At 42.3% G+C, this 14,144-nt stretch overlaps 2 protein-coding genes across 4 annotated transcripts in view; both read left to right on the top strand.

Annotated features, from left to right (window-relative positions):
• LOC115466338 (butyrophilin subfamily 1 member A1-like) overlaps positions 1 to 14,144 on the top strand; it is a 1,244,786-nt gene that overhangs the window by 461,798 nt on the left and 768,844 nt on the right. The window lies entirely within an intron of this gene.
• Positions 1 to 14,144, top strand: part of LOC115466339 (butyrophilin subfamily 1 member A1-like) — a 384,019-nt gene that overhangs the window by 110,968 nt on the left and 258,907 nt on the right. The window contains exon 11 of one of the 3 annotated variants that reach the window (XM_030197520.1): positions 13,753 to 13,773. The exons of the other annotated variants lie outside the window; for them this stretch is intronic. Coding sequence (XP_030053380.1) covers positions 13,753 to 13,773 — 21 coding nt within the window. The remainder of the gene's footprint in view (positions 1 to 13,752; positions 13,774 to 14,144) is intronic. 3 annotated transcript variants of the gene reach the window in all.

Raw genomic sequence — 14,144 nt, 5'->3', positions numbered from 1 at the left:
TTCGATATATATGTATCCTTCCCATCAAAGACCACACTAATAACTGGTCTTTTGTGTCCTTTAGCAATTTGGTAACATTAAGATCATATATTTGGGCGGTATCTATCGGCAGCTGAATTCCCAGGTATCAAAAAGACCCTTGTGCCCAACGCAGCGGAAAACTATCCTCCCACTCTCGCTTAAGTTCTTCAGAACTAGCTAACGCCTCTGATTTCATAAGATTTAATCTGAATCCAGAGAAATCACCATATTCTTTTAAACTCTCCATGAGATATGGCAGTGTCTGACGAGGTTCTTTTAGTAACACTAGCAAGTCATCTGCAAAAGCAGCTGTCTTAAAATTAACCTCTCTAATTGTGACCCCTCAAATATCTACATTGCCTTGAATCTCTCTCAGTGAGGGGTCTAGTGTGAGAATAAAGAGAAGCAGCGATAATGGGCATCCCTGCCTCGTTCCCATCTGTATCGGAAACCATTCAGAGAGCAGCCCATTAGCATATACTTGCACTTTGGGTTCAGTATACAGAGCTTTTATCGCCTGCGCAAAGAAACCAGAAATACCACAGGCCTTTAAAACTCCAAAAAGAAAATTCCAATCCACTCTGTCGAACACCTTTTCGGCATCGAAACATTATTAGCAGAGCTGGAGTCTGTTCTCTTTTCACCAGTTCCAGTGCTGCCCATATGCGCCGCATATTCTTTTTTTATTTTAATTTTTAATTTTTTTAATTTTAATTTTTTTATTTATAACCATTTAAATGTTTACAAGCAATAAAACAACTTGCCAGAAATACAAAGAAAGTAATATATAGGAATTATTTCAGTCAGGTAATTCTATTCTCTTCCTTAGACCACTAAATAGGGAGAGTGAAACAAGACAAGGAGATCAGTTAAACAGTAAACAGAAAAAAAAGTGGTATTAACCTGATTATCCCCAGATATTACTCGTCTAATTCATTCTTCCACATTGATCATCTGGTTGGCTTCTTCAAGGCCAATACAGTGTATCGTCAAATCATTTAATTGAAAACATACTTATTGTCCAATATTAGTTAGAAATAATACATCTGATTACATTCTCTCTCTTTTAAAAACCAGAACTTAGGAGGTCACGTGGTACCATGGAGGAGAGCGGTCGCTGAAAAGCAGAGCTCCCACACTTCCTGGATTAATAATCTGCAAAATCGGTACCTGATACAGCATTTTGTTAATATCAACTTCCTGTGGCACACTGGAACGAAGAGTGAACGAAATAAGAATCTTTAATCGCATCATCGTAGCGGAATGACCTCTAGAATTCAGAAAAAGGAAAAAGAAAAGGGCAAGGTCCCAGATCCTAAAATGGCGGACAGCTGGCCACAGCAGAGCGCTTCAGTATGTTCCGCGTGGACCGCTGAAATCACTGCAGAGGTAACAGTGGCGGTAGAAGCGGCGCTAGATACAAAACTGCAGGCTCTATATGATAGAGCAGAAGCTGCTCACAAGCGATTAGACGGCTTTCACTTAGATCTGGACCATATTCAACAACGAGTCAGCGACATTGAAGATTGCATGCAAGAAACTGAGGAGCCCAGAGAAACGCTTCAAAAGAAAATGAAGGAGGTAAAACTTCGAAGGACCAACTGACGATCCTCCTTTGCTGCAATATGGATGGGAGTGAGAAGTTGGAACCCCTCGTCATTGGAAAGAGCAAACAGCCCCGTTGCTTCAAGAAAGTTTAGCGACTTCCTGTGTCATATGAAGTTAATGCAAATTCATGGATGAATGGGGAAATTTGGAAGCAGTGGCTAAAGAAGTTAGACACTAGAATGCGGGCACAAAAGCGTCCGATTTTGCTGCTTTGTGATAATTATGCTGCACACAGGGATGATGTCAGGCTGTCTAACGTCAAGGTGGTCTTCCTGCCATCAAACACTACCTCTCTGATCCAACCTATGGATCAGGACATAAAAGCCAATTTCAAACAACATTATCGGGCTCTTGTGCTACGTCATCTGATGAGCGTTATGGATGACCAGACTGGCAAGGATAAACGTGCAGTTGAACTGGCTCGTAATCTATCTACTACTACTACTACTTAGCATTTCTATAGCGCTGCCAGGGTTACGCAGCGCTGTACAAGTTTAAACATGGGGAGGACAGTCCCTGCTCAAGAGAGCTTACAATCTAAAGGTAAACAAACTAAGTAGTCAGTGTAGGTATCATGAATGGGGAAGGTGGTTATGCGCCAAAAGCAAGGGAGAAGAGATGGGCTTTAAGTAAGGACTTGAAAATGGGCAGGGAGGGCGCATGGCGTATAGGCTCGGGAAGTCTGTTCCAGGCATAAGGTGATGCGAGGCAGAAGGAGCGGAGTCTGGAGTTAGCGGTGGTGGAGAAGGGTACAGATAGGAGTGATTTGTCCTGAGAGCGGAGGTTACGGGTGGGAACATACGGGGAGAGGAGGGTAGAGAGGTAATGGGGGGCTGCAGATTGAGTGCACTTGAAGGTCAATATCACTGTTGGATTCCCTACATATGCAGAAAGAAGCCTGGAATCATGTTACACAGGCAACCATTGTGAACTGCATGGCGAAGGTAGGTAAATCTATCAGCTTCATTATGTAAACTGTCATAGATAATTTTGTAGATGAATGTACATGTTTTAAAGACGATTCTGGCTTTCGTAGCAAATGTAATTAACATAATAGTGGGGATGCCCTATCGAATTTTTGAAAAGGGATGCCTTATTCCCTAAATAGCCTGAATTGCAGTAATCCAATTGTGAAATGACCAATGTTTGTACATAGGAACAAAAAGTAGAAAACAGGAAGAAAAGATCTGATTCTTTTCAGATTCCATAAAGTTCAAAAGATTTCGGTTTCTATGGAATTGACTTGATCTTCACATGAAAGTAATTGGTCGATGATGATCCCAAGAATTTTCAAATTATGTTCCAGTGGATAGTTTGTCTGATTGATGGTAAAACTGGTCTGATTGTGGAAGCTGTTAGGACTAGAAATTATTAGAAATTTAGTTTTCTCCCTGTTTAATTTTAGATGGAAGGATGTTGCCAGTTCTCCATGAGATCTAAGATTGATTGAATGTTGGAGAAGATATCCTGAATTTGAGTGTCAAAGGGAAGATAGTCACGTCATCGGCATATATAAAAGACTGCAATCCTTAAGCCTCTAGGAGGTGCCCTAGGGGTTCTATCATGATGTTTAAGAGAATGGGAGATATTGGAGATCCCTGTGGAACTCCACGATCCGGGGACCAGGCTGGAGAGGTGGATCCTCCCATTTTGACTTTGTGTGTTTTGGATTTGAGGAACCCTATGAACCACTTATGAACATCTCCACAAATGCCCATTGTATCAAGAATTGTAGATAAAATGTTGTGATCTACCATATCGAATGCACTGGACATGTCGAATTATAGTAAGATATTTTTCCTACCCATGCTTAAGGTTCGTTTGAATTTAGATATTAGTCAGTACTGTAGTTGGGTCTAAATCCTATTGTGTGTAATGAAGTAAGGAGAAGTATGATATGTATTCCATTAGTTGTTTACCTCCCAAGCCCTCCATTACCTTCACAAACAAAGGTATCGAAGCCACCACTCTCTAATTGGATGTTTTGTTCAATTTACCTAAAGGATTTTTAGGAATAGAAATTAAAATTATATTTCCCTTCTCAGTTGGAAAGGAACCATTTTTTTTAAACATGGAGCATATGTAATTATGCAGGATGTTGATGAAAAAGTCTGGGGCTTTTGAGAGAATGTAGCTAGGGCATGTGTCAAGAGTACAATGCGAGCGAGAGTATTTGCTGAGGAAGGATCTGTTCTCTGTGGTAGAAGGAGGATTGAAATAGGACTAAATCCCATCAGTTTTTATTCCTTCATATTGATGTGTGATATTCAAGTAGTTGATGAAATTGCTACAAGCTAGTTAGACTTGTTCTAATTTTGGTAATTTTTTGCTCGAAGAGTGTTGCTAGGTGCAGGGCAGATGGAACAGATTCACTTGATAGTTGGAGGTCTTTGATGTCAAGTAGATTATTAACTAAACTAGCTCTACCCGGCCACGCGTTGCTGTGGCTCAGTCTGGTTAAATGGAAAAGAAAGAAAAGAGGAAGCGCACATTTCTAATATGTTTAATTTCACAGTGCTTTTGGGTATACAATATTTTTTGTTGTTCCATTGTGTGTGCAGAGATAGAGATTGTCTGGTTTGCCGACTGTAGAACATGCAACATATAATTGTCCATGTGAGAAGCAATCCGTGTGTAGATGTAAACGGGTAAATTCTAAAGATTGGCCCTGAGCTTTGTTGATGGTGATTGCAAATGCCAATCGAATTGGGAATTGCAGTCTCTTAAATTGAAATGGCATATCTGTTGGAATCATAGGAACGCGAGGAATGAGGACATCTTCACCTTTGAAAGGTCCTGTCAAGATTGTTGCTTGTACGACATTGGTCATTAATTTTTTTACTGCAAGCCACGTGCGGTTGCAAAGCTTTGGCTGGTTGATATTTCGCAACATGATAATTGGCACGCCGATTTTCAACTGCAGTACATGCGGTGGCATCCCTGGCAGATCGAGTGAATTGAAAAATTCTGTTGGATAATTAACCGCTTCATCTGCTTCCAGAACAGTGTCGACGGACTTGTATGTGAGTGGCTCGCTTTGAATGTTAGACTGAATAATATTGTTCAGTTCGTAGACGTCTTTGTTCTTGGCCGCAAGAATAGCTCGTTCACTCAGTGAATCGTGATTCTTATAATTGGTTAGAATATTGGGAAATACTCCAATTGTTCTTTTGAGGTCACTAAATTGCAGAAGTTATGAGGCAATGAAATTTGTCCTGAGGTCAGATCAACCGGCACCTTTCCGTTCCCAATTTTCAGCAATTGATGTGAGAATATCTGAGCTGATTGATCGTTTTGTAGCTGGACATGCATATTTGTAGTTAAGTTTAATGTCTTTACGTGTTGCCACCAAGTAGAGTATTTTAGGCAAGCATTTATTTCGTCCGCTGGTGTGGATCGAGGAACTACAGGTAATGTTTGCCTGAAATGTCCTGCAAGCAATATTAATGTGTTCCCAAATGGTCTGATGTTTCCACGCAAATCTTGCAATGATTGATCAAGAGCCTTGAGCGATTTTTTTCGCTGTGCTGTTTCCTTGGCAAGTATTTGAGCCCTTCTTTGTCTGTTTCACTCGTTCGCTGATGCCCATTCTTCCTCAGTTTGATTTGCAATTGTAGGTATATAAAAACACGTGCGTATTCGAATGCAATGTTGTGTCGAAATTTCAAAGCAATCGGTGAAGAACTTTCGGAGATTTAAGCCACTCTCAGACTGTCGCATTGATTCTGTTGAAAACGACGCAGATCTGAAGCTGCAGAACGCGATCACTGTGCTCGCAACCGTGCATCGTCAAGGGTGGCTGCACGTCACTCTGCTGCTTCCTCGGCACGTATTTGAGTCATTCTTTATCTGTTTCGCTCGTTCGCTGATGGCCGTTGTTCCTCAGTTTGATTTGCAATTACTTGTCGCACTGCTTCCGCTCCGCGAGTATGACAGCTGTGACATCTATATAATAGTAGGCATATAAAAACATGCGCGTATTCGAATGCAATGTTGTGTCCAAATTTGAAAGCAATCAGTGAAGAACTTTCGGAGATTTAAGATTTTGAACAAACGAACATTTACATTTTTATTTATATAGATTATAAAGTCTAGTTACAGATTGTTGACCCTCATCAATGAATTTTTCATAATATTTGAATTTGGCAGATTTTATAGCTAATTTGTATTTTGTGAGTGCTTTCCTCCATTCAGTTTTGTTTTCCTCAGGTTTATGTTTGTACCATTTCCTTTCAAGTTTTCTGCATAATCTTTTTGTGTTCATAGTTTTAGTATCAAACCATGGTGATGATTTAGTTTTCTTTTTTGTTTTTATTTGTCCAGGAGCTATGCAGTCTAAGGTCTTTTTTGTTGTTTCATCCCAGAGTCAGGAAAAATTACTTGGATTATGTAGAAATAAATGTGAATTGACTTGGAACTGGGACTAAAATTCTGTTATGTCTGTTTTGCCCCTTGTTATATAAATCATGGTAGAGTGAAGAGTCTTAGGTTTTGGAGACATTTACTCCAATTAAATGTGAATGTTAGCTTTCTGTGGTCTGACATTGTTGTAGACTTCCAGTCATAATTATCTATGAAATGTAAATTCTGAAAGGGGAATCTGAATGTAAATAAATCTAAAAGATGGCCTTTCTCATGGGAAGAATGAGCTGGAGGACTAATAAAACTCCAAGAGTTTAGAAAGTTGTTAATTTCCTTAGCATGAGGATCATTTGGTTTATCCAAATGTAAATTAGTGCCTTCATCCTGGCTACGCTTCTGCCTAGTAGAAGTGTTTTGAGCATTTAAGCATATATTAGATACAAATTCAGTAAATAATGATTGGGCATCAGTCCAATTTCCAGGGGGCCGATTAAAATAAAATTTAAGTTAGGTGATTATCCGCCTCATAATTGAAAGTGAAAGACGCCCATATTTCAACCCAAATTGGGAGATAGGTGTCTTTCTCCCGTGGGCGACCAAATCGGTATAATCGAAAGCCGATTTTGGTTGTCTTCAACTGCACTCCGTCATAGGAACGAACAAAGTTGACGGGGGCGTGTCGGAGGTGTGGTGAAGGTGGGACTGGGGCGTGGTTATCGCCTGAGGAGAGATGGGCATCTTTAGCTGATAATCAAAACAAGAAGGGCATTTTTGACGAGAATTTGGTCCGCTTTATTTGGACCCTTTTTTTCAGGTCCAAGTCCCAAAAAAGTGCCCCAACTGACCAGATGACCACCGGAGGGAATCGGGGATCACCTCCCCTGACTCCCCCAGTGGTCACTAACCCCCTCCCACCAAAAAAAAAACACTTTAAAAACTTTTTTTCCATCCTATATGCCAGCCTCAAATGCCATACGCACCTCCATGACAGCAGAATGTGTTCTATCCTGTGACAGCCTTTCCCTGGTTCTGATGTGGCTCTCGGGTAAGTGTGACACCTTTTCTGTTATTCGCACTGCAGAGTCACATCAGCAATGCATTGTGGTGGGTGTAGGGTATTGGGCTCCGTGATTCCACTAGCTTGTGTTAAATGCTCACGATGTTGGTAGTTGGTAGGCTCTACTCCCATGGTGCTTTTCCCCCTGCTTACTGGGTCAGAGTGTGCCCTGTTATGTTTCCAGTAGTCAATTAGGTAGTGGTAATTTTTGTAACACAGTTTTAGATCCCTTTTATGTGTTAGCCACGTTACAGAACTTAGTTCTTACCTTGAATGTTGCTGAAAGAGGGCATTGTACAGCATTCTGCCAGCTCTGACCTACTGCTAATCTCAGTACCAGGGAGACTGTTTGCCAGTGAGGCACAACCTCTGATCTGCAGTTAACTGTGAGTAAACGTGCTCATTCCAATAAAGGACGTTTTCGGAGAGATTAGTCTTCAGGTGTCAACTGGTGTGCCAAGGTTATACAGCAGCAACAAGTCCTAGAGGCCTGCGTGTATGTAGGTCCCTGGAGCACTTTTAGTGGGTACCGCAGTGCAGTTCAGGAAGGCGGACCCAGGCCCATCCCCCCTACCTGTAACACTTGTGCTGGTAAATGGGAGGCCTCCAAAACCCACTGTACCCACATGTAGGTGCCCCAGAGCTATGGTATTGTTGTACATTTGTGAGTAGTGGGTTTTGGGGGCGGGGGTTGGGGGCTCAGCACCCGTGGTAAGGGAGCTATGCATGTGGGAGCGTTTTCTGAAGTCCACCGCACTGACCTCTAGGGTGCCCAGTTGGTGTCCTGGCATGTCAGGGGGGCCAGTGCACTACGAATCCTGGCCCCTCCCATGACCAAATGGCTTGGATTAGGACGTTTCTGAGCTGGGTGTTTGTTTTTTTTAGCGATAATGGAAACTAAAAACGCCCAGCTCAGAAACGACTAAATCCATGGCATTTGGTCCGTACAAACCGTATTTTCGAAACGAAAGATGGACGCCCATTTTTTTTCGAAAATACGGTCTGTCCCGCCCCTTCACGTACCCGTTCTCGGACATAGACGCCCATGAAGATGGGCGTTCGCGTTTGATTATGTCCCTCCACGGGGTTCTTTTATTAAGCTGTGAGAAAAAGGGCCCTGTGCTGGTGTGGTGGGCCATTTTTCCTGCGCGCCAGAGTCCTTTTTCCCGCAGCCAGTAAAACCCCCCAAAAATAGCCATGTGTTGAAAGAACTCTCACCATGTGGCCTTGCAGTGGGGAGCCCTTACTGCCACCCATTGAGGTTACCGTCGGGCAGGCCATTTCTGGGGATTTTCTTTTTCAGCAACCCAGGAGAACAAATTGTATCATTATTCCTATTTCCCAGGATAGCGCATAATATAATTAAAAAATTATAAGTGAAGGTGCTCAGAAAAATCTCATGACCAAAGTGAAAAACTCACTTAGGGGTCCTTTTACTAAGCCACTGTAAAAAGTGGCCTGCGGTAGTGTAGGTGCATATTTTTGGTGCATGCTGGGTCATTCTTACCACGTCTGCAAAAAATGGCTATTTTTTAGTGGGACTGGAAAAGGGCATGCAGCAAAATTGAAACTAGCACGCGCCTAAAACCGGCCTGAGCCCTTAACGCCACCCATTGATCTAGCAATAAAGGCTCATGTACTACACGTGTGGTGACTGGTCTGCGTGTGCCAACTGACGATTGCTACCAGAATCACAGCACAGAAACAGTATTAATTACCCTAATGACTAAATTTAAACAAATGATTGCAACCAGCAACAATATACTCTTCCAACAATTTGACATGTCAAGTGCCTTTGATATGGTTGACCACGGAATCCTATTACACATACTTGAATATTTTGGCATCAGAGGAAATGTCTTAAACTGGTTCAGGGGGTTCCTAACCCTGTGCTCATATCAAGTCACATCAAATTCAACTACGTCTGCTACATGGAAACCTGAATGTGGAGTATCGCAAGGATCACCCCTCTCACCAGCTATTTTCAACCTAATGATGATCCCCTTGGCAAAACTTCTATCAAACCATAACCTTAACCCATATATATACGCCGATGATGTAACAATATACATCCCTTTCAAACAAGACATTAAAGAAATCTTCAATGAAATCAACCAAAGTCTACACATCATGAACACCTGGGCAGATGCATTTCGATTGAAACTAAACGCAGAAAAAACTTAATGCCTGATACTCACCTCCCAATACAACACGAATGAATTTACCGCTATAAACACACCAAAACTAAACCTTCCAATCTCAGAAACTTAAAAAATCCTTGGAGTCACTATTGACCGCCACCTAACACTTGAAACTCATGCAAACAACACAACCAAAAAGGTGTTCTACTGCATGTGGAAACTGAAAAGAATAAGACCATTCTTCCCAAGATCCGTTTTTCGCAGCCTAGTGCAATCCCTCGTACTCAGCCATCTGGATTACTGCAACTCACTATACGCAGGTTGTAAAGAGCAAATACTGAAGAAACTTCAAGCAGCCCAAAACACAGAAGCCAGACTCATCTTCGGAAAACTAAAATACGAAAGTGCAAAACCCTTACGAGAGAAGCTACACTGGCTCCCACTCAAGGAACGCATTACTTTTAAAGTATGCACATTAGTCCACAAAATCATTCACGGTGAAGCCCCAGCCTACATGTCTGACTTAATAGACCTACCACCCAGAAACGCTAAAAGATCATCCCGAACTTTCCTCAACCTCCACTTCCCTAATTGCAAAGGCATAAAATACAAAGCGCTGCACGCATCAACCTTTTCTTATATGAGCACGCAATTCTGGAATACACTACCACGCAACCTGAAAATGATCTACGAACTAACCAACTTCCGCAAATTATTGAAGACTCATCTCTTTGATAAAATTTATTGAAAGGATCAAAACACATGAAGTCCACACACACTGTTAGTAATGCATCAATACATTCTCTTCTGAATTCTCATCCCCCGTAATTTTACCACATTTATACCTTTACTCACAGAAAAATGTTATACCGAATGTTCTCCTACTATTGTTTTGTTGCCCTATCAGTTTCCCATTGTTTCTTTCCATTGTTCCATTGTTCTTTTCCATTGTTCTATTCCCTTAACGATACTTTGACTTTGTCCTTGCATAACTCCTCACAATGTAATCCATAACCGAGTTGTAACAAATTGTATTTCCATCATTCACAATGTATTGTAAGCCACACTGAACCCGCAAATAGGTGGAAAAATGTGGGATACAAATGCAATAAATAAATAAATGAAGTGTGTGGGAGTAAAAAAATAAATCATCCAGGTGGTACGGGCACACGGCAGATCTGAAATTACTACCAGGGGGCATGGTAGCTTGGTGGTAGTCTCATTTTGGTGCACGCTTCACGCACGTATTTAGCCACCTTTCTCTATCATCGCACTTCCTCACTGATTTAATACAAAGAGATTTGAAGTGTCCATAAACAGTTCAAACAGTCCAACAACTCGGTGGGTCACAATTCTCAAAAACAATGTTGGCCAGTAAATCCTGAAGAAATAAGTTCAAAGATGATGATGTACTTATCCTTTAACGCTCAAATATATGAATCAGCGATGATAGATATGGTGCGGTAGATGCTTATCATTATTCCTTCCCCAACTTGTATCCAGGTTTCGCAATTACTTGCTTTATCAGGGGGATAGAGGATAAGTCACTCAGGGTTCAAGAGACTTCGGGTGTCTGCTCAGAAATGACACTGATTGCCATATTTTCCAATTAATGACTCTGTTTTGAATATTAAAGTGATTATTGTTCCATTTTGGAGTGAAATGTGTATGAGACCAAGGAGCTGTTAAACAAGATTCAGTGATTTTAACTACCTCTGATGTGCTTTGAGTTATAACATCTTTCAATTGAGCATCATTTAGAGAGGTAAATGGTATTAAATGAAGGGGATAAGCATGCCAACATGCTGTTTCAAAATGATATTTTGGTAGAAGCAGTGCAGAGTTCAGGTCTTCAAACCAAAGTGATGTTTGTTTCATAATGGATGCTACATGATAGTTGTAGAAACAAAGAAAATTTATGCCACCCCGTTCTTTAGTGGACTTCAATTTTTTGACTGCAATTTGCGGTGGTTTTCCACACCATAAAAAGGTTAAAAGATGTTTCTCAATAGCAGTATAAATGGTGTGCTCAAACAAAAGTGGCAACATATTTAAGATATAATTGACTTTTGGAGCAATCATCATTTTGATTGTATTGAGTCATCCCCACCATGATAGCCTCAAGGGAGACCATCTCGAAGTCAGACTCTTAACTATTTCCAGAAGATGATTACTAGTTAGAAGTTTTGTCTCTTCCACTATAGGGCCAAAGAGGATACCCAAGTATTTTAGTTTGGTAGGAGACCAAGAGGGGCATTTTCGAATGGGGACGCCCATCTGTAAGGGTGCCCATCTCTGAGGACGGCGCCGCGAAGGGGCGGGGCTGACTATTTTTGAAATGAGATGGGCATCCATCTTTTGTTTCGATAATACGGCCGGGGACGCCCAAATCTCAACATTTGGGTCGACCTAAATGCTGAGATCGCCGGATGTAGAGATGGGCGCCCTCGGCTTTTGGCCATAATAGAATCCGAGAGCGCCCATCTCAAAAACGAAGAACTCCATGACATTTGGTCATGGGAGGGGCCAGGATTCGTAGTGCACTGGCCCCCCTCACATGCCAGGACACCAACCGGGCACCCTAGGGGGCACTGCAGTGGACTTCACAAATTGCTCCCATGTACATAGCTCCCTTACCTTCGGTGCTGAGCCCCCAACCCCCCCCCCCAAAACCCACTCCCCACAACTATACACCACTACCATAGCCCTAAGGGGTGAAGGGGGCACCTACATGTGGGTACAGTGGGTTTTGGGTGGGTTTTGAAGGGCTCCCATTTTCCACCACAAGTGTAACAGGTGGGGAGGGGGATGGGCCTGGGTCCGCCTGCCTGAAATCCACTGCACCCTCTAAAACTGCTCCAGGGACCTGCATACTGCTGCGATGGACTGGAGATGACATTTGAGGCTGGTATAGAGGTTGACAAAAAAAAGTTTTTAAAGTAGTTTTTTTTAGTGGGAGGGGGTTAGTGACCACTGGGGGAGTCAGGGGAGGTCATCCCTGATTCCCTCCGGTGGCCAACTGGTCAGGTCAGCCACTTTTTTGTGACTTGGACCTGAAAAAAAAGGGACCAAATAAAGCGGACCAAATTCTCGCCAGGGACGCCCTTCTTTTTTCCATTATCGGCCAAGAACGCCCATCTCTCCTCGGCCGATAAACACGCCCCAGTCCCACCTTCGCTAAACCTCCGACACGCCCCCGTGAACTTTGGTCGTCCCAGCGAAGGACTACAGTTGGGGGCGCCTACAATCAGCTTTCGATTATACCGATTTGGGCGACCGCGGGTGAAGGACGCCCATCTCCCAATTTGTGTCGGAAGATGGGCGCCCTTCTCTTTCGAAAATAAGCTGGCAAATGAAGTTAAACGCAGAAACATCTTGCTGTATGTAAGGACAGTTAATTGGCATTAATTCTGTCTTTGTTTATTTGGTTAAACTTGTAGTCAGGTGAGTGAGAATAATCAGATATAATGGAAAGCAAATGAGGGATCGAAGACGGTATTAGAAACAGTAGAATGTCGTCTGCATAGGCTGAGAGTTTGACAGAAAAATTTCCACAGCAAATACCTGGAATGTTAGGTTTGTTACGTATGGCAATTAGCAGTGGCTTATAAAATGCTATAAAATACGTTCATTCCTGACACACTTAGGCACTTGCACTTGTGCTAGGTCTATGGTTGGCATAAGTTTGAGGTGCTTTACATTCATGGTTATGCAAGCATTCCTATTTTCCATTACAGAATGAGCATCTAAGTGGAAGCACCTAGTTACAGAGTTACCCCTTTGGTAATTTGCCCATCTGCTGTGAAAATGCTGGGGAAGAGCCAGTTATCATAATGTATGTAGATTCCAGTATTAGTATCCAGTATTAGCACTATTCACTGATTCTTCCCCCATTTCTTTCCTTGTAGAAAAAACTTTCTCTCGATATATAAACTATTTAACTAGCCAGGAAAGTCTCCTGGTTGGTTAAATAGCAGTTAGTTGCCTAACCGCAGATATTCAGCAGGAGATAACTGGTTGTTATCTCCCACTGAATATCCCAGTTAGTGGCTTCCAGCTAACCGGCTATATCAGGCGGCATAGTTAGGTGCAGATATTTAGCGCCAAACCAGCTATGTTGAGCGGTCCAATTAGGCCACTTAAATAGAAAGCCTATCTTTGACTGCTAAAATGTTAACTGGTTGGTGCTGAATATCGGCATAGCCGATTAACATTTCAGCGCCAAAAAATCCCCAGATATTCATTGCCAGTCATTGGAAACAGCCCAGCATTGATTATCTGGGCTCAGCTTATGCGAACTGCCTCCTGCAGTATGAATATCGGTCTTGGTGAGTCATTTTATGATTATTTAGTGTGGCTGAAAACTATTCCAGTTCTTAAGTCAGTCATTAGAATTGTTAATAGCTGGGTGGGTGTGACGATCACTTGGTGATTTGCCTGGACCTCTTGCACAATACACAACATTTTAGTATGTGTAGAGGAAAAGCTGGTTATCATAATATATGTATGTTCTAGTGCCAGTAATTCTGTATCATTGATTCTTCTGCTTTTGTTCTCTTGTAGAAATGCTGACTGCAGATAAGAGTAAGTAGTTTTCTATGTATTTTCTGTGGCTGAAATAATAATACTTCATAAGTCTTGCCCATTATGATTCAATGGGACAGAGTCTGTATGGGTTCAGTGAAGGGACGTCTTGGCTCAGCAATTTGCTTCATTTCTTTGAAGGCATAAATAAACATGTGGATACAGGCGAGCCGGTTGATGTAGTGCAGGGGTGTGCTGGTAAATTTTTAACAACAGGCTCTTTCTCCGGACGTAGCCAGCTCTGCAGTTGGAAGGGCCGGGGGGGGGGGAGGGGGGGAGCAACACTTGCCTCTCTCTCCTCCCTTCCTTAGTGCGGGCTTGCTAGGCATACCTTTGTTGGCAGCCAATTAATAGACTGCCACCACTCCCAA

This window comes from Microcaecilia unicolor, chromosome 3 (genome assembly GCF_901765095.1).
Source record: "Microcaecilia unicolor chromosome 3, aMicUni1.1, whole genome shotgun sequence".
Taxonomy (NCBI): Eukaryota; Metazoa; Chordata; class Amphibia; order Gymnophiona; family Siphonopidae; genus Microcaecilia; species Microcaecilia unicolor.
The sequence above is the reverse complement of the archived record's forward strand: the minus strand, read 5'-3'. Positions and strand labels throughout refer to the sequence as shown.